General features: G+C 38.3%; 1 protein-coding gene across 8 annotated transcripts in view; it reads left to right on the forward strand.

The window, feature by feature from the left end:
• CNKSR2 (connector enhancer of kinase suppressor of Ras 2) overlaps positions 1–27,390 on the forward strand; it is a 206,079-nt gene that overhangs the window by 27,545 nt on the left and 151,144 nt on the right. For all 8 annotated transcript variants that reach the window (XM_077781642.2, XM_085559605.1, XM_077781641.2 and 5 more), the window contains exons 2-3: positions 8,271–8,434; positions 20,114–20,316. In XM_077781642.2, coding sequence (XP_077637768.2) covers positions 8,271–8,434; positions 20,114–20,316 — 367 coding nt within the window. The remainder of the gene's footprint in view (positions 1–8,270; positions 8,435–20,113; positions 20,317–27,390) is intronic.

The raw sequence follows: 27,390 nt of genomic DNA on the forward strand, positions 1-27,390 counted from the left end.
AGAAATAAGGCTCGACACTGGTGGTTGTAGTGTTATTCATGTTTTAAGATTTAAAATGCCTTGCAAAACTAGTATGTGGTTGTGTAAAGATTTGGCTTTGCTATACAGATAGGCATAATGGAAGCAGAAAGTATACAGAGAAATACAAATGATTACATTTATCAACAGCTAAACAGAATGCTGTGGATATTATTCTTGTAATTAAGGAGTCTAGCTTGCCACAATGAGCACTGATTATAAGTAGTCTACACTGATTTTATTAAAATAAGCCCTATTGGACACAGCAGCCTATTTGGTCTTCTGTATCTTTCAGTCATGCTTATAATTAGTTCTACATGTACATTTTCGGTTTCTCTCATCTCCCTCTTTAGTTTCCTTTTTTCAATAGAACACTTTTATAATTGGTCAGTGTGAAGTTCTTTGTAAAGTAGAGCTTTTGCTGAGCCATGTGTGATCCACACAGTCTTGATATTTCTGTAATTTTCTGATGAACAAAATTGCTATGTATTGCCAACATGGTCATACAATTAATATATCCAGGTGTGATAAGAGGGCAATCCCAAAAAGAGAATGCATCTGTAGGGATAGAAATACCAGATCCTTCAGAGTTGGATTCCTTGAGCAGGATTTAATTTTTAATTGTGTAGTTCATAGTGACTTGAGACAGTACATCCTTCATCTCAGACTTCTGTTTTGATCCATTGCTGTCACAAATACACTCTTTGACTCCCAGATTCTTGCTCAGTGTAATGCCATCTCCTTGTTTGCTTGTGGCTTTCCACTGACCAACTACAGGTCCTTCTGTTGACAAGGACCTTAAGAAGAAAGAGTCAAGTGATGCTGAATTTGAATTATGTTGCTGCTTTTCATGTTCACATCTCTTTTGCGTTCTTCATTGTACAAACTTAACATGCTTTTCCAGATATAGCAGTATATACCCAGTGGATATAAAGTGGGTTTTTAAATTGTGTTTCCCTTTCATTATCTAAAATAGTAGTTTTTAGTTAGCAGTACCTTTCAGCTAATGTTTTGACTGAACATTTGAAAATTCTTAGTAAAAATACATTTAAACTAAACTGCACATAGAAAACATGTAATCTTATACTATATTCTATGAATACACATTATGCTTGAAGGAATAATTATTTGGATGTTCTTGGTAATTTTTAATGTTTCTCTTTAATGCTTTTGGAATTTTATCTTACTCTGCTATGTCATAGAGAGGGAGAGGAGGGAATGAGAGACAGAATAATTCTACAAAGTGAAGAATAGATATGTTTGCAGTTAGAGGGCTTTCGCCTGAAATTACAGATAAACAGTGCAAAAGTGATTGTCCAGCTCTTTTGCAAGTATTGTAATCCAGGCATTTGGCAATTCTTTTTTTATTCATCCAGTACCCATTCCTTAACCTGCCTGCAATTAATGTGCTGGGCTTTTTTTTTCCCAGTTTCAAATGTGTCATAATGTTTTTTCAGTCTGTACTGAAAGCTGCTTCTGGTGGTTCATTGAACATCCTTCCTCAGTGCTCCTCTGGGATGGGGCATCACTTTTTTGCAGCTATCCTGTTCACAATAGGCTTTTGCCATCCACGGCACTTAAAACATTCTGTTCTTTGCACTATCTTCTGGCACTAATAACTGTGACATCTGTTTGTCACATATGAAGCCCAGGAGGTGCTGAAGATCCTGAAGCAGTGAGCATCCCTTCCGTGGGCAGAGGAAAATTATCTTTGTGTCTCAGGTGGGGAAGCAGCTGGTTTGGCTCGCCCCTGCTTGCTGTGGTGACATTAAGACTGAGGGGCATGGAGAGTTTCCAAATGCCCATCTCCCATGTACAGATTGTGGGGAAAACTGGCCTTTTCTAGTCTTGCCTCTCATCTTTTGGTCCTGGGGAGAAAATGTGAATGAGGATAATTGCCTGCTGTGGCCTTCCAGCAGTGTCTGTGCCCAGGAACAGCTCCTTTGGTGGAAGTGGAAGAGAGGGAGTAGTTTTCTGCTTGATTGCCTTGCTCTTTGGCATAACTAAAGTTTGTACTTTTGTACAGTTAAAGGGAATAGACTAATAGCCTATCAGCCCTGGATTAGTAAAGCCTAGGTGCAAATGCATAAGTCATAGCAAAAATTTTTAACTTACCAGGAACTTGGCTGAATTTTCAAGTTTGAAACATATGTAGACTGATGTGCAGTCTCAAAGTTTGTCAGTCCTTAAGAATACTAGGCTTAAATTTAATAGTGAGCAGGGATAAAACAACTGTAACTTTTGAGAGGTCACCTCATTCTTGTTCAGGTAAAAGCATGGCAAATAATAGTTTGCAATATGAAAAGGCATGAGATAGTGCTACATATATGCACACCCATTTTATTTTAAATTCTAGCTTGCTTTTCTTTTTCATGGCCTGGTAAAGCCTATGCTGCTTGAATTTGTTTTTGTTAAGGTATGAAAGCTGATTGAGTTCAGGTACTCCTTCTGTTCAGACTGAAAGATACATTTGTTTGCCTTATATTTAAAGAAAAAAGAAAAGTGCTAGACATTTCCTTTTGTTTCTGGTGTTTGGGTTTTTTGGGTTTGTTTTTTTGGGTTTGTTTTTGTGGGTGGTTTTTTTTTTTATTATTATTTTTTTAATAAAGCTGTGTGCCTTTCCTTCCCATGCAAAATTATTCCATGTATTGCTTGTATGTTACTGCTTTTCAGTAAGTGCTGTGTTTATAGAACAAGGCCTTGTTCAGGGAAATTGTCAGTGTTGTCAGTTTGTGTCCTCACTCTGATATACTAGGGGACTAGAAAAATATACTCCCTTGTCAAAGTTTCAGGTATGATAATTAAACCTGTAATATTCATCATCGTTTCCTTAACCCAAACTGAAAAGGTGGCTGATAAGGACAGAAGGTCTGTTATTTCCACTGTAGTTTCCCAACCTTGAAGAAAAATTATTTTACTGCTAATTTGGGAAAGAATATTCTACCTAGTTGCCTCTGTTTTTAGAACTGTATCTGAGCAGCTGATTTTATTCAGATCTAGCCATAGAAAGAGCCTATTTTAATATTTTTTAGTCTCTTAGAGGTGGCAGAAAAGACTGAACTGCTTACAGAGGAGGAGCAGACTGAGATAATATATATAGCTCATAAATATATTTCATGGAGAGGCTTATTTGAGTTTCAGTTACCACAGATGTGCATAACGTGTTGTGGCACTGAATTACAGGGCAGTTTGTTGGTTAGCTTGTTTCAAAAGATGGCCTGTTACACACATCAAAATAAGACAATTCCTCAGAATGACTGTGAAGTTATTAGTTAGAAGACTGTGACCATGGAAGATTTCTCTGGAGGGACATACTGGATCTTGCAGTCTTATTCCAGAATATCATATTAATAAAAAAAAAAAAAATTAAACCTTTCTCGATCAGTTTCTATGATGCTGTTGTAATAAAAGGAATTATTTACATAGAAATCTGTCTGATTTGCATCTGTGAACTGTTAAAAATTGTTAATGGTTTGATGAACTGTGAATAGGCCTATGCAAGGTAGAACTCAGTGACAGAGTTGGGAAAAAAAAAACAGCTCCAGTATGTTCTACTTGCAAGAGGAACTTTTCTAAATAAGTTTTCTTGTTTAGTGTTTAAAGCATTGAGTCTTCTGTACAGTTTCTTTTGGAGGAGCTTTTTTACTTTCTTGCTGTTTTTTATGTATTTAATCCCACAAGTGAGAGCTTGCTTGAGAGTTAATGTAAAGAGTTGTTCCTTTTCTGTCAATGTCCAGAAAGGTCAATCTGTGTGCACAGCACCTTAGGTATACACCAGCTAACAAAAATGGGCAATGGATTAACATCTTCATTGCCCTTGTGGGTGTGAATCAAACGGGCCAGGTAATGAGTGTATAGTGGAGTCTGGATGGCATTGCCAGACTCCGTGGTTGATAAGCTGAGGTGAAAAGCATGTGGGGCAGGGCAGTCCTTCTTGAGGAGTTAACATCATTGGAGGTCTGTGTTATTACTGGAACTCAAGACCAGGGATCTTTCAAGGAAAAAAAGAGTTTATAGTATATAACTTCGTTTAAAGAGTAGCTTTAAAAGGAAGAGGACTATCACCCTACAGTTTAAGAGTGTCATACTTTACCTCTCTTACTACTAAAATCCCTGTGTTTGTACATATGCTCGAAAAATCTTGCAGTTATTTTTGAGTGAGGAATAGAGTTGAATATAAGACTATTGCTTGTGTACTGACACCACAAAACCTGTTTTTTATATACTCTGGGGCCTTACACATCCAGAACATAATAATGAACCTGGCTTTTGGACTGAGGCCACTTCTTGAAATATCCAGGAGTGCTGGATACACTATAGTCTTAATCTCACCCATGGCCAGGAACAGGGAGTAGTGCATCAAACTGGGTTATTTGCTGGAATTGCTGTGGTAGGTGACATACTCTCATATGACAGAGGGGAAGAAGCAGAGTAGCCCTTGGCAGCTAGAAAAATTGCTAACTGCATTAAGGTTGGGTGGATTTTGGACTTGCAGGAAATTAAGAGAAGACAGTACTATTTAGTTGTTATTTTCATTTAGTTCTTCTCCACGCACCTGATGTTTTTTGGTACATCGTGTCCTGTCCCAAGTTAATGGCATCATCAGCTGGGAATGCTTATTCCCTTCGGCTCCCCTCCTGTTGATTTGAAGGCAGCAGTGGCTGTCTGGGTGTGTTGTGGCTTTGGGGGCAAAAGGTGTGGGAGAGGAATGCTGGCCTTTTTGTATTATTATTATTATCATCATCATTATTGTCATGATCATAATCTGTTCACAGTTTTGTTTACAAAAAGAAGAGTTGTTATGTAATTTAGAAATAAAATGACAGAAATAAATTACTTTAAAAGGATGTTTAGGGAATAAGGAGACATATTTGTGGCAAGCTATTCTGAAAATGTCATCCAGTTAAATTATTTTGTTGTTTCCTGGCTGTAATTTTTATGGAATTGGTGAGTCAAACAATTGTCAGTAATATTTTTGGTCTCTTAAATTTTTTTCTCACCCTGTAGGAACTACATGCATCCATCTAGATTACATCTGAATGACAAAAATACTTAGGTAGCGGGAGGAAGAGTAATGCTTTTACATAGAATTATCTGTCAGTAACTGTTTATTAAGTGCATATGTCATGTCTTATTCTGGATTTGTGTTGCTAGTGTCTTAACTGGTAATTCATTTTTGGATACCTGATGACGTTAATTGTTTTAATGTTATTCTCATTCAGCAGTCTATGTAACCAACATGCATCTTAAGTTCAGGAAGAGCAGAAGTACATTGAGTCCCTCATACAGATCATCAATATTTTAAAAAGGACTGGCCTCAACACAGAACCCTGAGGGTCGTCACTTGTGACCAGCCACCAGCTGGATTAACTCCATTCACCGCCGCTCCTGGTGCCCATTCATCCAGCCAGTTTTATACCCAACCAAAAGTACACCCATCCAAGCCAGTTTCTCCCAGGAAAATGCTGTGGGAAATGATGTCAAAGACTCTTCTGAAGTCTGTGTAGACAATACCACAGCTTTTTTGTCATTTACTAAGGGAGTTACCCTGTCACAGAAGGAGTTCAGATTGGTGAAACAGAATATGCCTTTTCTAAATCCATGCTGGCTGGGCCTGATCTCGCAGTTGTCCTCTATGTGCTTTGTAATTGCACACAAGAAGAGCTGCTCCATGACCTTTCCTAGAAAGCATGACTTGAGACTGAAAGGTTTGTGCTTGCTCAGATCCTTCTTCCAGCACTTCTTGGAGTTGGACATCACATTTGCTGACCTGAAGTCAGCTGGGACTTCAGTTAGCCAGGACTGCTGATGGAAAAGTGTCTCAGTGAGCACTTGCACCAGCTCCCTCAGTACCCTTGGGTGGATTCACCAGCCCCACAGACTTTTTTGTGTTTAGGTAATGTAAACATAATCCCCTTGGATTATGGAGGCTTCATTCTGCTCCCTCATCCCTGTCTTCTAGCTCAGGGGGCTGGGTCCCTGGAGTACAGCTCGTCTTGTTACTCAAGGCTGAGAAGACATAAAGTAGTCTTGTCTTCATTCTTCCCTACTGTTTTTCCCTCCACATCTAATAAAGGTAGAAGATTCTCTGTGCCTGTCCTTTGGTTGCTAATGTATTTATAGAAACATTTAATATTTTTCTTTTATAGCACTGGCCCAATTAAGTTATAGTTGGGCTTTGGTCTTTCTGATTTTCTCCCTGTATAACCTTATGGCATCCCTGTAGTCCTCCTGAGTCTCCTGCCCCTTCTGCAAAAGTCATAAACTCCTTTTTCTCCTGAGTTCCAGTCGAAGCTCTCTGTTCAGCCAGGCTGGTCTTCCCTGACAGTTCAATTTTCATCCTGTCACAGAATCACAGAATATTCTGGGTTGGAAGGGGCCCACAAGAATCATTCAGACCAGCTCTTAAGAGAATGGTCTGTACAAGGATCAAGCCCCCAGCTTTGGTGTATGTTAGACCAGCTGAGCTGATCTAAGCAGCTGCCTATGGAGGGAGCCTCTCCTGCCCTTTTAAGATTTCTTTCCTGCAGAATGGGTTGAGCAACTTTTTGATTGGAAAGGGCAGTGAAATGAAGGCAATAGCTTCAAGTGCTTGATTAACCTAGACTTTTAAGTAGCTGTGTTTCAGAGGCAGAAAATCAGGCAGCAGGCTCTGGAACGACATGGGTGAAGTCTGCTGGAACTGGGGACTTTGTCCTGTATCTTGAGATTGGAGTGCTTCTTTTACACCATGTTTGCGTGTGGCTTAGTTTCAGTGTGTGAATTCTAGAGGTTAAAGCCCTATGAATATTGTGTTGGTGTAGCAGGGACAGACTGTGGGTGACTCCTGCCCAAGGGTTGAGCCAGGAGCAAAAGGCTGGCCTGCTACTGGGGCATCCCTGCCTGCAGTACCAACATGTGCCTCATGTGAGTCTCTCCTGAGGTGTGGCTACACCCTGAAAGGCACGAATGAGAACCAAAAATGCAACAAAACCAGTTTCAGAGAAGCTTTAGGTTGTATACCAGGGCTCTTACAATATAACTGGAGCTCACCAGTCAGATCCATCTTTTATCTTCCATATATCTTCAGATTTTTCAGGCATTTTGATTAACAAGTAAGAATGTTCTTGGTTTCTTCCAGTCTAATGAGCAGATGTCTTTTCACTATTAGGGATTGTTTGAAGGCATTTTTCAGAGAGAGGTTGTATTTCTCAAGAATCAGCAAAATTGATGTGTTCAGAGCTTTGTCAAGCCCTGCTGCTTGGTAGCAGTCATGTTGATCCATTGGAAAGTATTCAGACAGAAATGTTAAATGGACCACCAAATACCCAAGAGTCTTACTTATCCCCTTGGTACATGAGTGCACATGCTGCAGAGCTTCCCTGTACTGCTGGCTCTCTTGGGAAAAGATCGATGGGCAAGAGAGCATGGTGGATTCTCTCAATCTGCAGTGCTCATTGCTCCAGGTGAATGCCTGTGGCCAGCTGTATGTCATTGTTATAATCAAACTGAAAAGGTAGAATTTGGATACCCCCCAGAACAGGACCTGTGCAATCCTGCATGCAGCCATGTCCTGAGCAAATGTGTTGCATGACTTTTAGCCATGTTTTTTGGCACAACGGGCCTGTTTCTGCTCCCTGATTACTGTGTTCTGAGAAATGCAGCCAGCTCTTGATATGAATGGCTTTTCATGCTCATTTGTGTACTGTCACTCCTTGCAGGTCTCTGTGGTACACTGAGCTGGATCTGCTGCTGCAGTTGGGGCCCAGTTTTTGCATTTGCAATGCTACTGCCTTTCTTGTTCTCTAGAGCTCTTTGCAGCTTGTTTTAGAGGTTGGCATGAGCTCTGAGCTTTCAGGTGACTCAGCAATGTGTGAGTGACCTTGGAGTGGGGTGTGCCACTGCCACTTTGTGTTTGTGTGTTCCATTGTTCCCTTTTCTCCTCTCCCCTTTCAGATGTGAAGGAGGCATCCCTAACATACCTGTTATTAGGGGCTGCCAGATTGACATTGATAGCAAAATAAACCACAGCAATTTAGGGTTTAGGGTTGAGGAGCAGTTGGTATCATCCACAGGTAAAAAAGCCATGGCTGCTGTAGCTCTTCAAATCTTAAGGTTTCTGAGTTACATAATGTTTTTGTAATGTTAAAGTACTTCTCTTAAAGGCAGGGCAAGAATCCTCTTCTGGCTTAATTTTCAGCCAGTTTTATTTCCTACTAGGATACAAGATCTTGCTAACCTTTGTCTTCCCTCCTTCTGTCCTTTTTTTGCAGGTCTTGATGATTGCCTGCAGCAATATATAAAGAACTTTGAGAGAGAGAAGATTAGTGGTGACCAGCTATTACGAATTACTCATCAGGAACTGGAAGATCTTGGAGTCACACGAATTGGCCATCAGGAGCTTATCTTGGAAGCAGTAGACTTGCTCTGTGCACTGGTAAATTTCTTGGGGCAAATGGGGAGGGGTGAACAGGGTTCACATATTCACACTTTCTGTGCTCAAACTGTTACTCCTAAAGACTTATCTAAGCAGCTCAAGAAACTCCTGATTTGTAACATGTAAACAGTTTAGCATTTTAAGCTGGGGAAAGATAAAGGGGAAAAAATGCATGGATAAGAGTGATGTTTGTTAAATAAACAGAGATTTAGGGCTTGCATATCCGTCTTTATAGAATAAAAGTTTATCTGAAATCACAAAAAAACTAGACTCTGTTTGGTTTGGAATGTAAAATAGTTATATATGTGAATGGAGTAATTGAGTGTTGATTGCCCTTTACAAACAAAATGTTCTGATATTAAGCATGTCATTCTTCATGTCACTCGTCCTTTCATGCAAATTATGTTTTAGATGATTTTTTGAGCCTGATGAAACAGAGCTGCTGGTATTTCACTAGAAAGGATGAAATACTTATGTGTAAATAATATATAAATTTTTAGTGGGGCATAGGGAAGGATTTTGGTAATGGTCTTTCAGTCAGGTCATGTCATGCATAACTAGGATTATCTGCTCAGTGAGGGCTGTGGTGCTCACTTCACCCTCCTTATGAACTTCTAGTGTGTGTCTGTAAAGATTAGTGATAGATTGGGTACATAGCATTCTCCACTGTAGAAAGGATTGTGAATAGCTCTGTTAAGATGTACTTCACTGCCTAAGGTGGTGTTTTGTGGGTTTTTAGTACATCCTATTCTTCAAGCCTCAGAAGGAGCTTTTAAGAAGGCTGAATCCTGTGAGAGGCAATCAAAGACGGGTAGGCTGAAAGGCTCTTCAGAAGAGCTTGTCAGTTCTCCATATGCAGCAGCTTTTCTGGATACCCTGTTGTTGCATTTTTGGGGTATTGTGAAGTGTAATGAAAAGGAGAGAGTGAAAAAAGATAAAACATACCCAAAAGAGTTAAAACAAGGAGAAAGCCTTTTCATACAAGAAAACATTTGATTTTAAACACAGATTATCTTCTGTAGAATACAGTTTCTAATAACATTGCAGTGTGAGTCAGTGCAATAAGTTAAGTTGTTTTTTAAATAAGGAAGTTGCAATCTTAAAAATGCTACTGATATAGAAGGGGACTAAAGAGTTATTCACAAAGTACTTTTCTTATCAGACAGTGCAAAAGAAAACATAAAGTAAATACTTCAGTTAACTGAGAAAGATTAAGTCTAAGTTAGCGAGCACCAATGACCATTTTCCCCAGTCACACAGAGAAAGAGATTGTGATCTTTGAAAAATAAATGTTAGGAAAAAAAACCACCCTTGTTTATTAGCTGAAATTTCTTTTTTTTTTTTGGTATGTAATTACAGATATAATCTTCAGACAAACAAACACGGCTTGTCTTTGTAGCTCCTTTATCTTAGGCAAAAGTATATGGAACTAAGTTGAATATAAAATTAAGAATTTCTAGCAAAGACTAACACTGCATCTTAAATGCGTGCAGCAAGTCTCTCCCTTCCTGGTTCTTGTTGCACGTACAGTATTGTCTACTTTTCTGAATTTGTCTTAGAGAAAATTGCTAAAGCACAGTGGCATGAGTTCAGATCGCAGCTTCTAATTTAAGATGAGGTTTTTGCAGTCTCACAATTGGCTCCTGGTGGCTCCTCGGGGATACAAAATGTTATTGTTATATTGATTTTAGTGGATTTAATTTGAATGTATTGTTTACCAATCAGATAAACCTCTTAGAAAATTTAATTCAGAGGCAATCCATTTGGCTGGACTGGTCCTATACTGACAGGCTTTTCTTTTTTTATTGCATCTGTGAGTGTCTGTCCTGGGTAGGGCTTGCCTTTTCTTCTGATTTGACTTTAATATTAGGTGTATTGTTAAGAAGAACATTAAGCCTATGACTGTCCAATATAGGATAACTGGTAGTTCAGCTAGTGGCTATGCAAGTTTTTTTTTCTTTAATTTTCTGATTTTTTTTTTGTTTCACAGTAGTTTAACAGAGGTTTCATGATAGAACTTAGCATGAGTTACAGATAAATGATCCAAATGAATTAACATCTCTTTGGATGCTGGAGATGATGGGTGCTATGATCGGCTATGGCTAGTAAAGTTAATTATGCCTTACAAGCTTAATCCCAGATTGATTTAAAAGTAGGTATTAAAAATTAAAGGATTGTTGGTTCTGCTTCTCCCCATTTCTCTCTGAGTGACCACCTAAACGGTTTTTGGCATTGAGGACAACTGAGGGGACAGAACCCTTTCCACTGTTTATCTCTGTTCCCACTCTGTGGGGGAGAGTTTCCCAGTACAGAGTTGCTATCACTTAGGAAAGCTTATGCAATGTTGATTGCTGATGTGCTTTTTTCCTACCACCCTTTCCCAGTATTTTTGTGGGGGGGTGGGGGTAAACTTCTGCTTGCAGTTCCCTGGCAGCTGTGGAGATGGCAAACAGCAAAGCAGCTGCCTGTGTTGCATGCCTGCATTTTCTTACTGGGGTAAGGCAGAGAGCCTGAACAATCCTATCTGGCTGGTATGGAGAGTGCAGGGGACACGCCAGCAGGAGCTGTTGAACTGTGCTAAACGCACAAACTGCCGCAGTAAGAGTTGGGAGCCAGATATAATTGATAACACTATTTAAAGGATGTTCTTTATGGGTTTTTGACAGAAGGTGGGTGGGTGGCTGGCTGTGGTCTCTCACATAATTCGCCTCCTGTCATCAGCACTTGCAACAAATGGATCCTCCAGTGTTTGTGAGCTGATCGGAGGACAAATGGTGGCCTGTGCTATCCATCTTTAGTTGAGTCTCTCTTGGCTGCCAGCCTGCCATACTGTGTTCTTGACAGCAGAGCAAGGATTCAGGGGGTGAGATTCACAGGTTTTCTTTTCCTGTGGTGCTTCAGGGAAGGAGGAACAAAGTCTTTGCCCAGCTGCTGCTGCTGTTATAGGTCACGCTTGCTGGTAATGGTGGGGGTGTACATCCTGCATACCTTCGCTGGAGCTGAAAGTGCTCTGGGAGAGGGCAGGCAATCCAATGAACATAGTTTGTCTCTTCCCTTTCTCCTTCAGACTGTGGAGGTGGGAGCAGCATGTTCAATAGATTATCGTGCCTTGGTGCAGCTTTGTGCTTTACAAAATCCATATGTCAGAAAGGGCATGATGAATGAAATGTTGCCTGTGCCTAGAAGAAATAAGTAGTGATGTCTGTGATGGTATTTTGTTGCTGCTAAGAGTTTGTCACATGGTTTTCAAGGTGAGAAACCTTCAGAAACCACCGTGATGGGTATATGCTGGCAGCATTTCTTTATTTCCAGCAAGACAAATTTCCTGTTCTTGTCTTTATGTTTAAATTGGGACATGCAATCACACTGGTGGTGTCAGTAGGTAGATTTTTACTTGATGTGGATGGACATTTTTATTCATACTAACAAAATCACCCAAAGTAATTGACATCTCAAAACTGGTAGAAAATGATAGACTGAGGAATTGCATGTCCAGCTCTAGAGATACAGGAGAAACTACTGAGTTGAGTGCCATGTTTCTCCACTATTCACAGGTAATAAAATATACAGTTGTTCACAATTACCAGCAAGATCTTCGCCTCAAGATGATCCTTTTCAGTATGTGTGTGAGGGTGAAGCTAGTCTAACGCTGCTTTTCATTAGTCGTTAAACAAACAACAGTGTAGCAGACTTCATTGTCACAAAATGTGACAAGCCTTGTTTCTTTGATAGCAGCTTTAAAAACTGAGTGTGAATGAACAATGCCAGTATAAAATAAATTGAGAAGAAAAGGAGATGATGCTTACAAAAATAGAAATACATAATAAAGAACAAATTATATAGATAAGGCCATCAGATCACAATACCAGTCATCAGGTTTGGAATGCATCAGGGGATTTTGTAGCACCTGCTATATGTAACTGGCCTGAAGAAAGCAAAGAAAGTACACAAGTACATTACTATTTTTCCACCATCTGTTTGTTAGGAGATGGAGTTTCATTTACGAAACTGGGTAGGACCATTTTTTGTGCCTGGAGAGCACAAAGACTGAAGACTGCATAGCCAAACATGACTTCTTCCATCTTTAAGAAACAATACCTTGATAAATGAGATGCCGGATGGAGATTCCTTTTTTTCTTTTTTTTTCCCTTTTCCTAAATATCATGTTCATTGTGTTTGCATGAAGATTAAATTAGTTTAATTTGATTTTGCAAATATTTTTTAAACAAGATCCTAAAGTAGGTGTGTTGTTCTAAGAATATTTGAAAAGTTTAAAAAATAATTTTTGGATGCTTTGAAATTTTTCATTAGCAAAGAATTTTATGAAGTTCCTGTGAATTTGCAAAATAATTCTTCAGGGAATCTTCATTTGTGTAGAATAGAGTTTAGTTAAAAAATAAAACAAAACAGATTTTGCTTTATAGAGCATACTAATTTCAGTACTAGTTTCATGCAAGGTAGTTAAATCTGATATGGCTGCACAGGAATTTATTGCACACTGTATTTGAATCTGTAAAGCTAGGAGATTGCAGCAGATTAAATAGCATTATTATTTGGCAGAGAAAACATTGGTGTGCACTAACAGCATGAAATTACTTATCATTTACCACTAACACAAAACATTTATATGCAAATGAATATAAAAAATAAACCTACTTTACCTGTGAATGATTTGATTCTTCTTAAGAATTGTGCCTTTTATCTTAATTTCATCTTCCTGCCATTTCTCACACAGAAATCCTCTCCTTTGCACTTATCACGAGTCAGAACTTAATACTGTTTTGTCAGTAACAGTGAATATTAGACTTAATCATTATGGTGCTAAATGAGGAAGGCTTCATTTCAGAATGGAGATTTATGTATACTGAAGGTGGAATTTACTGTTAGTATTCTGAGTGCTCATAGCAGAAAAATTACTTACCGTTTTCACTATTGCCCATTGCAAGTTAAAGTTCTGCTTATATATCATATATCATAATATATATGATTATATATTATATATATATATGATTAGCTCAGCCTGAGCTAATCTGACTGCAGTGCAGGAAATCCTGGAAGTCCATCACCAGATCAATAAAGCTAAGGAGATAAAGAGTTTCTGATAGCTCATATAGATCACATTGAAAATGTGTTAGCAAATCTTTTATGCAGAACTACAGTAAATGCCATGGTGTGCCAAAGGCAGTAAATATGTCAATATGTCTGCATGCAAAGGGTGAACATCCTTCTTCCCACCAGCCTCAAGAACTGGTCATGGATCCTAGATACTTTTTAATTGTGGATTTTTTTTTTAGGTTTTTTTTTTTCCTTTCTTTCTTTTTCTTTCCTTGTTGTTTTTTTTTTTTTTTTTCCTTTGGACTGCTTGGAGGTTTGGGCAAGTATGAAATACATACTCTGGTTCATAGAGTCATAGTGTGGCTTGGGTTGGGAGGGACATTTAAAAAGTTGTAAACCCCCGGTTAAAAGCAAACTGGATAAAAAGAGCTGTTAGAATGCAAAATGTTTTTAAAAGGTAGTGTGTTCATAACAATACTTACTTCCTTTCTCAAAAAATTATTTTGAACTAGTAATTATCTGTTTAAGACTTTTGGAAATGCATGTAACTGGATATGGAACTGGTAGTTCAAATTATGGAGAAATAAGAGCATTTGGCAGGCTAGGGACAAAATTACATGAGAAAGTAAAAAACCCAAAAAAGTAATGAGCACTTGGTCTTTCAGAGTCTGTTGATTGGATAAGAGAAAGAAGAATATCTACAAAGTATGGCCCGGGCTTGGCTTTCTGATGTGTTCCTTGATTGTGCTGTAGAAATGAAGGGCATTTTTCAAGAAAGGAGATAATGATGATGACTGTGAATCTTTCCTGGGTTCTGCAAGGTTAGAAGTATCATGCACCTGAGTGTGTTTCTGACTATAAACATTTAAAACAAGTATTTATACTCTTTGAAACGGTTTGCCTTTTAATCAGTGTGTGTTTAATAATTGCAGTAACTTGTAAGTGTCATTTGAGCTATCTGAGGTTTCTGTCCCTATCTGCTTATTCTGTGTTTATGAAACAGATGTATTAGGATCATATGTTGTGCACTTCTAAATTACCCTATATGTCAGTGCTATTTGAAGGAGAGATAACCTTAGTGTTAACATTTCGAGACGCTGGAGGAAGGGCCGTTAGAAATATATGTTGTAGGCTGATCTGATGAGGTATAAAGTTACATAAGGCACCTTCCATATGACAAGCTGTGATATCAGTTGCTAGCAGTTTTGGGCTGGTAAGCTATCTGCCTCATACTTTGTGGGATGTGTTCAGCCAAATGTTTTGGAGAACGAGTTTCAGATCCATTTTTTTCATTTTTAAAATCAGCTTCAGAGGCAAAGGGTGGAACATTTCTTAGTGAATTTCTGTCCACCACTAATTTTCAGATGTGGTTTTGCAGTGCCTGCCATGTGCTGTGGTATGTGTGTGATGCTGTTTTGATTATTCGTTTAAAATCTTCCTCAGGCTTTTCAAGAAAGGAGGACCCTATGAACTGCTTTCAGGGTGTTTGTTTAAAAGCAAATAACTAATGTGTACAGAAAGGATACTCAGGAATTAAGTGTGGAAGATGAAAGCAGTGAAAGATAGTGAGGAGAAGAATTAAACTTACCTGAAGTGATTTTAAAGTCCATTTCTTAGTAGCCATGTGCTATTCTTGCTTAAAACTCCTGTGAATAAGTGAAAAATGACTTTTTATTGCATTAGAGAGAAAACTTATTATTTCATTCTTGTAATAGTTATCCTTATTACTGAGATACATCAGATGTAATTGAGAAGTTGCACTTCTTTACACATACTTTATTACTCAGTATAGCTATCTAGACTATAAAAGTTGTCTTTTCAAAAGGTTGCCATTTTGTTTCTTCTTTAAATTATATTGTTTGTGTGTGTTACAAAAATATTTACCAAATTAAAATAAACCTTCACCTTCTTCAGTTTATGCAGTCGTGGTTGCCTTCTGCAGAGGAGCAGCAGAAGTTAATCGGTGTACGTGCTCCTATCTGCTCTGCTGTCTGGTGAAGATACTGCTTTTTATTTTCTTCTTGCCCACAAGCACCAGTATTATAGTAGCATCTTCAGTTCCCATCTTGGGTCTCTTCAGCAGATGTGAACACTGGTCTCTGTATGTCTTTTGCTCCACATGGTTTCCAGCAGTATGGTTTTCATGCCTTTTGTGTCACAAGGTTTTCAGCTTTCTGGGCTGAAGAAAAGACACAGTGATTTAGAGTGGTAGGCAGAGAGGCCATATGTTCATTTCCCTGTCTTGTGTAAGAGTCAAACAGTGTCACTGAACTTGATATAGCATTTGTGCTTGGAGACATAGAGGTATTCATGGTTGCAAAAAAGTTGTGATCGAGACAGCTGTTCTAAGGGATTTCTGGATTTGTTAATGGGACTGTGGTTGCACATTGTACTGTGTTGCACATTGTACTGTGTTTAGATGTGAGCTTGGCTTATTTGGGTAGCTGAGATGGCCTTGCACTTTCAATGGGCAGTATAAAAATACCCTAAAGTCCTGGCATCTTCTAGACAGTCTGTCTAAGCCAGCAGAGATTAGTTAGCACTGTTCGAGTTAGGGACACTTTACTTTTCAGCTATGCTAAAAGTGTCAGATGCACTTCCCTGCCAGCAAGAATCAAGTGAATTTAACACAGGAAAGAGATGAGGTCTAAATTTTAATTTTTTTTTTTTTTAAATTTAGGGAACCAGGGAATGCACTACTGAACATTGACCAAGCTAGTTAAAGAAAATTTTGCTTCACTTTCACATTTGGTTTGTGAACCCCCTTCCTACTCTTGGGATGCTGGTGCAAGGATGGGCTTGCAGAGGGACCAGGCTGGCTCTTCTTACAAAAATACCCAGCAAAATTCATCAGTGGTGATTAGAGCTGCTGCTTGTCAGCATGTGAAAAAAAGAGCTACAATTCCTCACTCACACTGTCATATGAAGCCACAGAAAAGTAATTAGCAGGTTAAGATGTCTATTAATAGCTCCCACCACCTTCAGTTCAAACACCTGCTGACAAGCTATTACTCTGTGTAGTTCAGCTTCAACAAGTTCTTGTTTTATGATTGCCAGAATAGACTCCATTAGAGCTGTTTTCTGTTGGAGCAGGGTATCTCTGAAGACACTCTGTGGCCTCTCACTGAGGAAGTGGATGCCTAGACTTGTGTCACTTCTCATAATCTCTACAGGCATGCAGAGATTTCTTTGTGGCTCTTTCAGTGCTTGTGAATATATTTTGGCTAATAAAAGTGTAACTTGTATTAGTGCTGGCTAAATGCAGACTAGAGGAAAACAAAAAACTGTGTCCTTTGCCTGCAATTATCTTCTTACAGTGCTTGAAAATAAACACAGTGCATTTCTAACAAAACCGTGTTGTTAATAGTATATTATTGAATATAAAGTGTAATTCAACTTGGTAGTTTTTATTTAAGCAAGCTTTTTTGTAGCATTTGAACACACAACTCTGGTTGCTTTTAATGTGGGCCAGAAATATTAGTGATAAACAAAATGAGGATTTTGATTGCTGGGCTTCTGCTTTAGGATCCTTCTACTTAAATGCTTCAATAAACACAGCTACCCTGAAATACATTTTGCCTGAAATTTATCTCTGTATTTCCCATCTCTGGCTTTATCTGTATGATATTACAGGTGGAGGCTTTACCAGTGTCAGTGGCATCCTCATGTAAGACTGAATTCACATTGGCGCAGTGTTTTATGTTAACACGTACACACACACACACAAACACATATTTGATGAATATGTGTGAAAATAGGCTTTGAATCTGTTAATGCTGCCTCTTCCTTCCCTCATATGTGATGGTGAAAAAAAGAAAAATAATGTTTCTGTAGGTGGCCATCACTTAGATGTTAAGAGGAAGCCACTAAGGTTTTGTAGCTGATTTTCTAAAGTGTATACATATATGCAGACTATTTTCCTGTTGTACAAAAAATTTTCAGTGTTGTTTTGCTTGGTTAGCAGTGTTCAGTATTGCAGATTTTCTTTTCTTCTGGTGCTTGACTTTATAGTGGTACTGGAGGTTTGTACTCTGCCTGCCAGGGCTTCCTCTGGACCACCTGCACAGGCTGGGAACCTGCACCAGCCTGTCTGAGCAGGTGAGGTACATACAAAGAGGAGATGGCAAAAGATGGGGAGTTGAAATAATCTGGGGTTGTTGAGGACTTTCGGGGTCCCACCTCAGCCTCAGAGTGGTCTCCCCTGGTTGTGGCCCTGTGTGGGGCATGGCTGGGGTGACAAGTAGGTGCCTGAGCTTGTATGGCACCTTCCCCACACACCCCCTGTCTCTCCCACCTTAATTTTATATTTGGATTATCAGACTCAGCTCCTTAGGAACAGCCTGCTGAATGAAGAAATTCAGCATTTCAGTGTATTGGAAAGAAGGCAGCCCTGTGGGAAGGCTGTGGTTGGCCTGCAGCCTGTGGTTTTACCCTGTGTGGGGGTGTGAGTGCCATGTTGCTGGGGCTTGCTTGTGGCTGGTCTTTAAGACATTAAGACATTTTTAGTGATTTATCATTCATGAGAATATCTTTTATTTGTTTCTTCCCCCATTAATTTTGCCAAAATGAACTAGATTCTCAAGAAGCAGAATGAAGTAAGAACAAACCTATTACCTTTTTCAGACTTACTCCCCTTGCTCCTTAATCATACTCCCTCAGCCAGACCACAGAAAGCTGCAGGAAAAACCCAGATGTATTTTTATCTGATGTTTATCTCTTTACTTTGGATTGATTTAATAAGTTATTAGTTATGAGCCATTTAGCTGCATAATAAAGTACATTTTTCTTTTCAATCCAAATTAATTATTTTCATCTTGTAATTTTTTATTTATAACTTAACGCTGTCTGTTGTATAATTGCTCTTAAATATTTGCATGGTGGAAAAGCCACTGCCCAAACATACAATTTGTCTAATTGGGATTGATTGTGGTGGCAGGGGACAGCATCTATGTAGTTGAGAAACATGCCTGCAAAGCCTTTTTTGCCCAAGATAGGGATGTTCACAGAAGTTCCAGTAATGGTTTATGAAATGCAATCTTAGTAATGGTCAGTGCCCCCTTCAGCAAAGTTCCAAAGTGCATTTTCTGCTGTGGAAGGATGGCTGTTGGCTGAGCAGCTCCCTCACAAGGTGTGCTCAGTTTACAAGCACACAGAGCTGGCTGGGAGGTGACAGACGAGCTGTGTGCTGGAATCTCTCCTTTCCACCATGAGCCCCCCTTGGCGTGGGAGTGGATGTTGTGGGAGGGCTGGGGGCTCACTGGGAATGGCTCCAATATAATGTTCCTGCAGTTCCTGTGTAGTACAAGAGGATTAAATTCATTTAGTAGATGGTTTGGATTGGGAGCATGACAACTGCTGTAAATAAATAATCACCACCTCACACCCTGCTCCCCAGTTCTGATAGAAAAAAGCCTAAGGTGAATAAGCTTCAGCAGTCTTAAATTAGCATTGAGGAGAGTATCTCTTCTGCCATCTCTCCTTGTGGACAGATCAGCAGGGGAAGCAAATGAGGGGCATGGGAGGAGAGCTGGGGAGGTCACGGAGTGTCATTAGGATGTAGATTTTCCTATGTGCATCTGAGGGGCTTTGTGCATTCTACTTCATTGTTTGTGGTAGGAAATGGTCCATGTCCTGTAACGAGTCAACTGAGCAAGTTGTCAGCACCCCATGCTATCACCCTGTGACATGGCTAAAGTGAGAACCTTCAAAATTCCGTAATTCTCTTAGAGGAGTACAAAACTCAAGTCTGTGCAACTGTTTATTCCTTTGCAAAGGAAAATCAGTCCTTTTTGTAATAACTCTATCACTCTGTGTGTGAGGAAAACAAATCTTTTACAGAAATGAGAAATTGCTGATGGTACTATATTATATTGTAATAGAACACTAAATCAGGGCATTCTTGAGTGCTGTTTAGGTAACATTTTTACTTTTGAAGGATTTGCAGGTACTGTTTGTTAGTATTGTTTGTTAATACTGTTTGTTAATATTCCTGCATAATTATTTCTGTCTCTTCTGCACAGCTAAGGAATATAATTTAAGGAATGTAACTTTGTTAAATGGAAACAAAGTTTAAAACTTGACTTTAAACGAGTGAAAGAGAGGTTGAGCAGGGCGGCAGTGTGTTCTCTGGTCTGTGGTTGTAGCGGTCCTTGACTGCTAAAAAATAAGTATGCTAATTACCTTAGATCTCTGAAGCCAACAAAACCAATTTAGCGTCACACCATGTGCATGCTACATACTTATGCTCGTTGCAAGCCTGGTGCCGGGTGTGTCTTAGGAATTATTGTGAGTGTAGACATGGGATCTACTGAGAGTGATGCAGTGCTTTGAAAAACAGTTTTCCAGACTAGGTTTTCTGTTTGAGATGTTTTTCTCAGTACACTTAGAACAAGTTAAAGGATCACTCATAATTTTGCTCTTCTTTTGTTCTCTTTTTGTGCATGAAACAGAACATTCTATACATTTAAAAACTACTGAGTGGGTGTATTTCTGCCTTAATTACTAGGAATGGTTAAGTTTTGAAGTAGAATATCAGTCTTGCTGTTCTTGGTTCTTCTGTTCATCTATAAAGCTGACTTTCTTTTCTTTTCTTTCTTTTTTTTTTTTTTTTTTTTTTCAATGCAGAACTATGGTTTGGAAACAGAAAATCTAAAAACCCTTTCTCACAAACTGAATGCATCTGCCAAAAATCTGCAGAACTTCATTACTGGGAGGAGAAGGAGTGGTCACTATGATGGAAGGACCAGTCGCAAATTACCTAATGATTTTCTGACATCAGTAGTGGATCTGATTGGAGCAGCTAAAAGTCTTCTGGCTTGGTTGGACAGGTAAAATCTCCCAAATGTCTCACAGGTAACCAGATCAAGCACATGAGCCAGCTCCAACTACTTTACAAAATGTAAAATAGAAACTGAATGGAAGCAGAATTCATTCACATGTTACAAGGGGATGTTTGTACCAATTTTTTTTTTTTTTTTAGGTCTGCATGCAATTCAGATTAGCTTTTCAATACAATACCTTCAAATGCACTGTCACCCTACACATATATACACAACATATATAAGCAACAGGATGACATCATTAGGTTATATATGTATTTTTTACTAAATGTAAAGCAGCAATTTAACCTGCATAAATCAGATTCATTGCTTTGATTCTATCAAGTTCACAAAACTGATCATACTTTCCATTTTGTAAATGTCAACATATAATTCCAGAGTGTGTTTGTACAAACATGCATGTTGTGTTTTAGGATTTTTTAAATAGCAGTGAAATAATTCTGATTTTCTAGAGGTAATGCTCTACACCTTTACCTCTCTTGCCTACCCTGACATATGTGGGACCAGGACTGAAGTGCTTTTTCTACATCTGTAGTGACTTTTTCCAATTATAACAAGAATAATATGTAGGTATTTAAGATAATAATTGAAATTCCTAAAGTGATAGAAATTAGTCTATCTGTAAGTCTTTATATAATATATCATAGTGAATTTTCATCAGAGAAAATAAAATGCTTTTCTTGATTTAAAGGTGTATCTTATTTTGTTTCCAGCAGCTGAAGTTTTTTTCAGAGTATGATCTTTGTGTAACTTTTAAAATCCAACAGAATTATTTAATTTTACTGTTGTGTGTTTTGTGTTTCATTTTTCTGAGGAAAACCAGCTTCTCTCCCATAAATGATTTCTATATGAATGGTTTAGGTGAGGCCTGAATCTTTTCCACTTCTTAAGCTGGAGTGCAAGCTCTTTGGTTGTTTGTTTGATGGGGTTTTGAGTTCTTTTTTTAATAGTCTGTTATTCAGAAGTAAATTTCATATACATATATACATACATTTAACACATTGAAGAACAATGGGTTTTTTGCAACTTAATATTAATTTAATAATGAATGTTCAGGAAGCAGTAGTTATTAATGCTAGAAAACATCTGTATCTGAGGACTGGTGTGTTGCTGTAGTACTGTGCACTACATGTACTTTTTCATTTAGCTGAAATGAAATGACAGCTGATCAGACCCAGGAATTCCAAAAAGTCAAAAATGAGGGAAATTATGGGAAATTTCAGCAATACTGTCTTGAGTGTCCAAAGAAAGCTTCAGATTTCCAGGAAAGTCCTTTTGAAGATCTAAACACCTGGTTCTAAGAAATGTTTTCTAAAATATTTTAAGAATTTTTTGATTTATGAGCATCTGGATATTTTGGTAAAGTTTGTTCTTCCTTATTCGTGCACACCCCAAATGAGGATGAAAATAGGCTAATAACTACATTTTTCTCAGGAAGTGGGAACATCTGGAGATCAGTATGATTCTTCTTCTTGTGTACCTTCTAAGAAAGTATTGGGGCCACTAGGGGGAGATAGAAAGATTTTAAAAATTGATTAGTAAAAGTAAGGAACATGGATTTAATTTTATTCTGCACCCTTGTTACTATCAAATCTAGACCCCAAATCTTAGTTTTTTGGTTGTTTTCTAGTACCAGTTGCATCTTGGGTTGTGAGAGGGGAGAGCAAACCATTAGGATGAATGAAGTGGCTGTTAGGCTTGTCACCCCATTGTAACAGCCCTGCTAGGCTGCCCCTAGGCAGAGGCTTTGAGGTCATGTCTGGGAAAAGCAGCAGCTCCAGCTTGCTTAGACATGCAGTGATGTGGGTTTTACACGTACAAAATAGTGACGACTCCATACAGGCTGTGCTTCACTTGTTGCTGTAGTGAATGCTCTGTTTATGAGGTTTCGTGGGACATTTAAGATCTTAAAGGACTTTGTTAGGTCATGCACAGTTATCTAAAAGAGTGTGAGAGTTGTGATTTGCTGAGTTACTTTCACTGTAGTTTTGCAGTGCTACTGTGCAGGGCCAATCCAAGGACACTCTTTGTTCCAGGTCTTTGCCTGGAGCAGTCCTACTTCCAGATGTGTGTCAGAAATTGAGTTTTACTGAAAATTAGGGTAGCTTTTATTGCCAGGCTTTAAAAGTTATTTGGCTTAGTTTCATTTATGAGCTGGAAAACTTAATGGAGAATTCTATTTTCAAAAGAAATCGTCTGACGATTTTGAAGAGCATGAAATAACTCTCCAATAACACGCTGTAAGGAAACTGTCATCACACTGATACATTTGAATCTAATTTTAACTTCCTGTTACTTTCTCAGCCCACAAAATGAAGTCTCCTCTTTCAGGAGACTTCATAGCTTTAAAACCTTTTGTTTTATACTTTCTCTGTAATCTTAAAATTCTTCCAAGCGAATTTCTTGACAAGATTGGTATCTTGAAAAACCACGAGTCTTTTGTGAAAGGGTGATGCATTTCTACTTGACGCTTAACGTAATTTAGACAGATAGAAACCCACACTTCAGGCTATTGCAAGAAACTATTTACCTGATCGAAGCAACTTGGAATTGAAATATCTCCGTGATACTTCTCGGGAATTATAAATCACGGGGGTTCTGTTCAGTCTTTACTCCTGTAATTCATGAAAGTTGTATTCTTTGGAATAGTAATATATGTCACCTTTCTTTATCTTCCTTCTTGTCTGATGTGTCAGATTCCTGGAAATTCTTCTGCCTTTTATAGGGCTGATTCAGTTCATCCTGGTGAGAAATATTTAAAAATGTGTAATTAGAACTACGGTGGATTTGCACTGTGAATGTATTACAATTTTTTGGCATAAAGCTATTTCTAACCTCATGAATGTATTTTTTTTCTGTGCACTAGTATGTCCAGTACTATCTACACATTTAATTGGAATTGAAATTAGGCATATTTATTTCTGTCATTCCTGATTAAGATTTCATTCTTAGACCACACATTTACAATCCACCTGAAAAACACTTTGTAAAATGTTGCTTTGTGTGTGGATGTGTTGGTATTCACTGTCTCTGTAATTTCTGAATTATGTATATATACATTATCCATCCATAGCTTTTCCATGGTGATCTAAAAGCAGCATGAACACCTCAAGGATTTTGAGAGTTGCAGCTACTTTTTTCCATTTTTAACAAAATTCTGTTAAGATTTTACCGTGTTACTTGTATCTTCAATGACACCAGTGAAAACCTTCCAGTTGTCTAGAGGCAAGCATCATCTGGAAAGTAATGATATTGTAGAGATCCCAGAAAATTCTTCTGAGCCCCAAGTTTAGAGCATTTACTAATGCTTATAAGTAGCTTTCTCTCTGATTAGGACACAGCCAGGTCTTGTACTGTACTCCCAGCTCATTTATTTTCTGCTAATTTGCTGATACCTATTGGTTGCAGTACTGAAATTGTGACGAGTCCAGAATGAAGGACTCATCATTCATCCAATAGATTTTCTCCCAGATCTTCGAAGACCGCCTGACAGGCTGACAGAAGGTTGTATCTTCTTCAGAAGCTGGCACAACTTTGAGTGTTGAGTTTGTCTCCTAAAGAGTCAGAAGCTGCTGCAAAGTGAAGACAGCCTTGGGAGTAAAAGGATTTTACAAATCCTTTGAGCATGTTATTGTTCCTCTTCAAGTCCCACTGTAAATCATATATTTTGCTTTCATGGGACAGCTGGATTTAACAGGTACAGCTCATTACTGTAGTCTTGACTGGGAAGAACTGTATCGTTCTTTGTGGAAGAGGAAGGATCCTTAGCAAAGCTGAAGTGAGGTGACATTTGATGGCAGCTTCATGAGCTCTGTCTCTTCCCATTTCTCTTCTTGCTCCACCAGCACAAACTTTTGGTGATGTCGTTTTCCACATTGTTCATGGTTTGATACGTTATCTTCATTCACCTTCACCCCACTTCAGTTGTCTTTGCCAACCAAAATCCCTCAAAATCTGTATTTCCTGCAGATTGCACTAAGCAAGAATGGAATTCTTACTTGTGCTTCTGGGCTTCTTCCTGTCTGGTCTAGTGTTTGGGCCATATTATCTGAGCAAGGACTCTCTATACCATATATCTTGTGCAACATCAGTAGAACATTTTGGATCTTAACAATGGGACTAATACCTGTATAAACTATAAGCACAGACTTAGAGAATAGGAGTGAGGAAGGGTTGGTTGTTTTTAGGACTATGTGAGTTCTCATTAAAGAGACACTAAGATAGTGTGGTAGGTTTTTTTTTCTTTTAAGAATTTAAGAAAATACAGTCAACTTCCCATGAGATAACTGCTACATTTTGCGTCTGTTGTTGTGTCACAGATTTTATTGATCATGAATTAGGATTTGTCAAGCACCACTGGATTTTTTTAGAGTACTGTTTGACTCAGCCATCTGTGTGGGCAGAGATTCAATATGTCTTTCACAGCAACTCTTCTGTAACTCCTGTTTTTCATACTAGCACTATCCCCTTTTTGGAAATAAAAAACTTGAACTGCTGCTGCAGATATCACTGCAGTCTAAGTAGGTCTAGTAGAAACAAAGAGATTTTGTGGAGATAGATTTTTGTATTCAAGACTTTCAGTGCTGTGACCAGAGAAAAGCTAGCAGGCTGACAGATGTGCATCAGTCTGATGAACTTACCACTGCTGTCTGAACACATGGTACATGAACAAAATGGAAAAAGAAGGTGCAGGGAAAAAACCTAACTGTAGATAGAAATTGTTGGTTATATAAAATATATGGTGAAATTGCTGACAGAAATAAAAATATGTAAACTTTCACACTAAAAGGCCTTTTTAACAATTCTACGTCTGCTTTTAGGGTGGTCATTCACAGAATACTTGGGTGTAATCCTATAACTTCTAGACCTCAGGTGGGCAAATTATTTTGGTATGGGCATGAATTGCTACACATCTGTGAAGCAGTTGTATCCATAAATAAATCCTTTTAAGTAAGAGTAAAATCTGTTTCTGAAGTTAAGGACATTTGAATACTTCAGTGGCTGACAGCAGAACAGGATCTCCAAGCCTTACACCATGGCCTTTTTTGGGTGATGCATCAATGCATCAGAGAAGCGCAGCCTGCAATGATGTAAATGCTCTTGATTTATGAACAATTCTGGGTGTTCAGGTTTAGCACACCCTTTAAGTCTGCATTATGTAAAGCATTGTAGTAGGAGAATGTTCCCCACTCCAAAATGGATATCCTTCTTTTCACCATGGTGACATACTCAATGCATACATTTCCTTCCATTGTAGGTAGAATATATTCAGCTCTGTTTCTTTGCCTCATTGTTTTTGCTGAATGAGCCCTGGTGATGTTAATGTTGTGACTATTTTGTAGTTTTAGTAAAGAGGCACATTGTTTGTGAGCCCATAACTTCTTACTTACAAAGAAAGTGTTACTGGTTTAGAGTCTCCGTTATTAGAAACTTCATGCAGTCCTGTTAGCTGTGCTTGGTTATTACTTGATCTGACAGGGTAAATCTGCTTTATACACAAGGTGGTGGGAGTAAACAAATGAAACCCAAGCAAAAAGAAGTAAAGACTTTAGTGATTCTTTAGTCACCACAACAGTATTGCACTATCAGTTGACCAGGTTTCCGCCTTAAACCTTTGAATCTTGTTTCCTTTATGCAGTTCCCTTTTTGTTGATTTGACTGGTATATCAAACCTGTCAGTAAGTGCTGCCTCAGAATGCTGTGGTACTTAACTGTATTGTGCTCCTGGAATAGCTGTAGATGTTTAATAGACCACTCATTTAAAGAATGCCTTTGTCCAATGCATTCTTCCCTGATTCTACATAAAGCAGTTACATTAGAAATACAAATGAAATGTTTGATTCATGAAAGCCTAAAACTATGAATCTTAGATGGCTTAGGCACAGTATATATACAACAGTTTTGTGCATTCAGATTTTTATTTGACCGTAGTATGTTGCCTTTGAAGATGGCATTATGTTACTGCTTTGGTTGCTTCTCTTTGAAAGATTTTGGGCTGTCATGTTTAATCAAAGAGCTCTGAGGATGTTTTCCCTTGTTAGGATGCTAAAATAAGTATGATGTTGGTTTTGAACTGGTCACAGTGTCTATTGTTAAAAAGTATCTCAGGACTACAGCTAGTGGTGAAATAGGATTAATTTTTGGTTTGGGTTATACTTTTACTATCAGCAGTCTATATTTGTCCAAATTGCAGCTTTTTAACGTGAAATTGTTAGTTCTATGCATTATTTTCCCTTAATGTTATATGAAGAAGACAGATGAGGCTACAGTGTATGAGGACAAAAAAGCTGATAATGTGGAAATACTGAGATAGGGTATGCATCTCTTTCACAAATTTTAAATTGTTTTTGAAGGATTTTTATTCATGTGCAATCAATAGTTATGACTATTAATAACTGTTGAATTGTATTATTTTTTAATTCTGTGATGGAATTAGCTGTGCTATGTTAATGTGACTATTTTTTCTACCAGTCCTTCAGGGTGGTTTCATTAATGAAAGTTTGATAATATAACTTATTTTTTCATTCTGAAAAATGCTGATACTGCTAAAAATGCTAATTAGGTCTCAATTCATAAAAGTGTACACACATGGATGTGTGTTGCAGCCTACATTACATGTATATAAATAAATTCACATTTCAGAGGTGTTAGATTATGTCAAACACTGGTTCAGAAAAGTGCGAAAAGAGCCAGTAGCTTTTTCATGCCTTGTCTTAGGAAAACCTTTCATCCTATATAGATCAGGGCATTGAAGTTAATTGACTTTAGCATTAAAAAAGAAAAAAAAGTAAGCACCAGTGTTTTTTTCCCTGTGGATGAAGTGTTTCAAAGCTCTTCATCTTGCCCTGGTGTCTCATAAGGTAAAGGCTCACAATGTAGGTTTGCACAGTGGAAAGGTTTTGTGGTTCCCACTTTTCCAGCTGTATTCATGATCACAAAATGTCTATGAACTTAATTATCCTTGAAACCTATTACCCACTCATTTGTGAAAGTGGTTTGAAAATGACTACTGGCTTCAAGTGTTGGAAAGGAGAAGGATGGAGAAAATGTGAGACTAAAGGC

The sequence above is a fragment of the Lonchura striata genome, chromosome 1 (assembly GCF_050655825.1).
Source record: "Lonchura striata isolate lonStrDom1 chromosome 1, ASM5065582v1, whole genome shotgun sequence".
Lineage (NCBI taxonomy): Eukaryota > Metazoa > Chordata > Aves > Passeriformes > Estrildidae > Lonchura > Lonchura striata.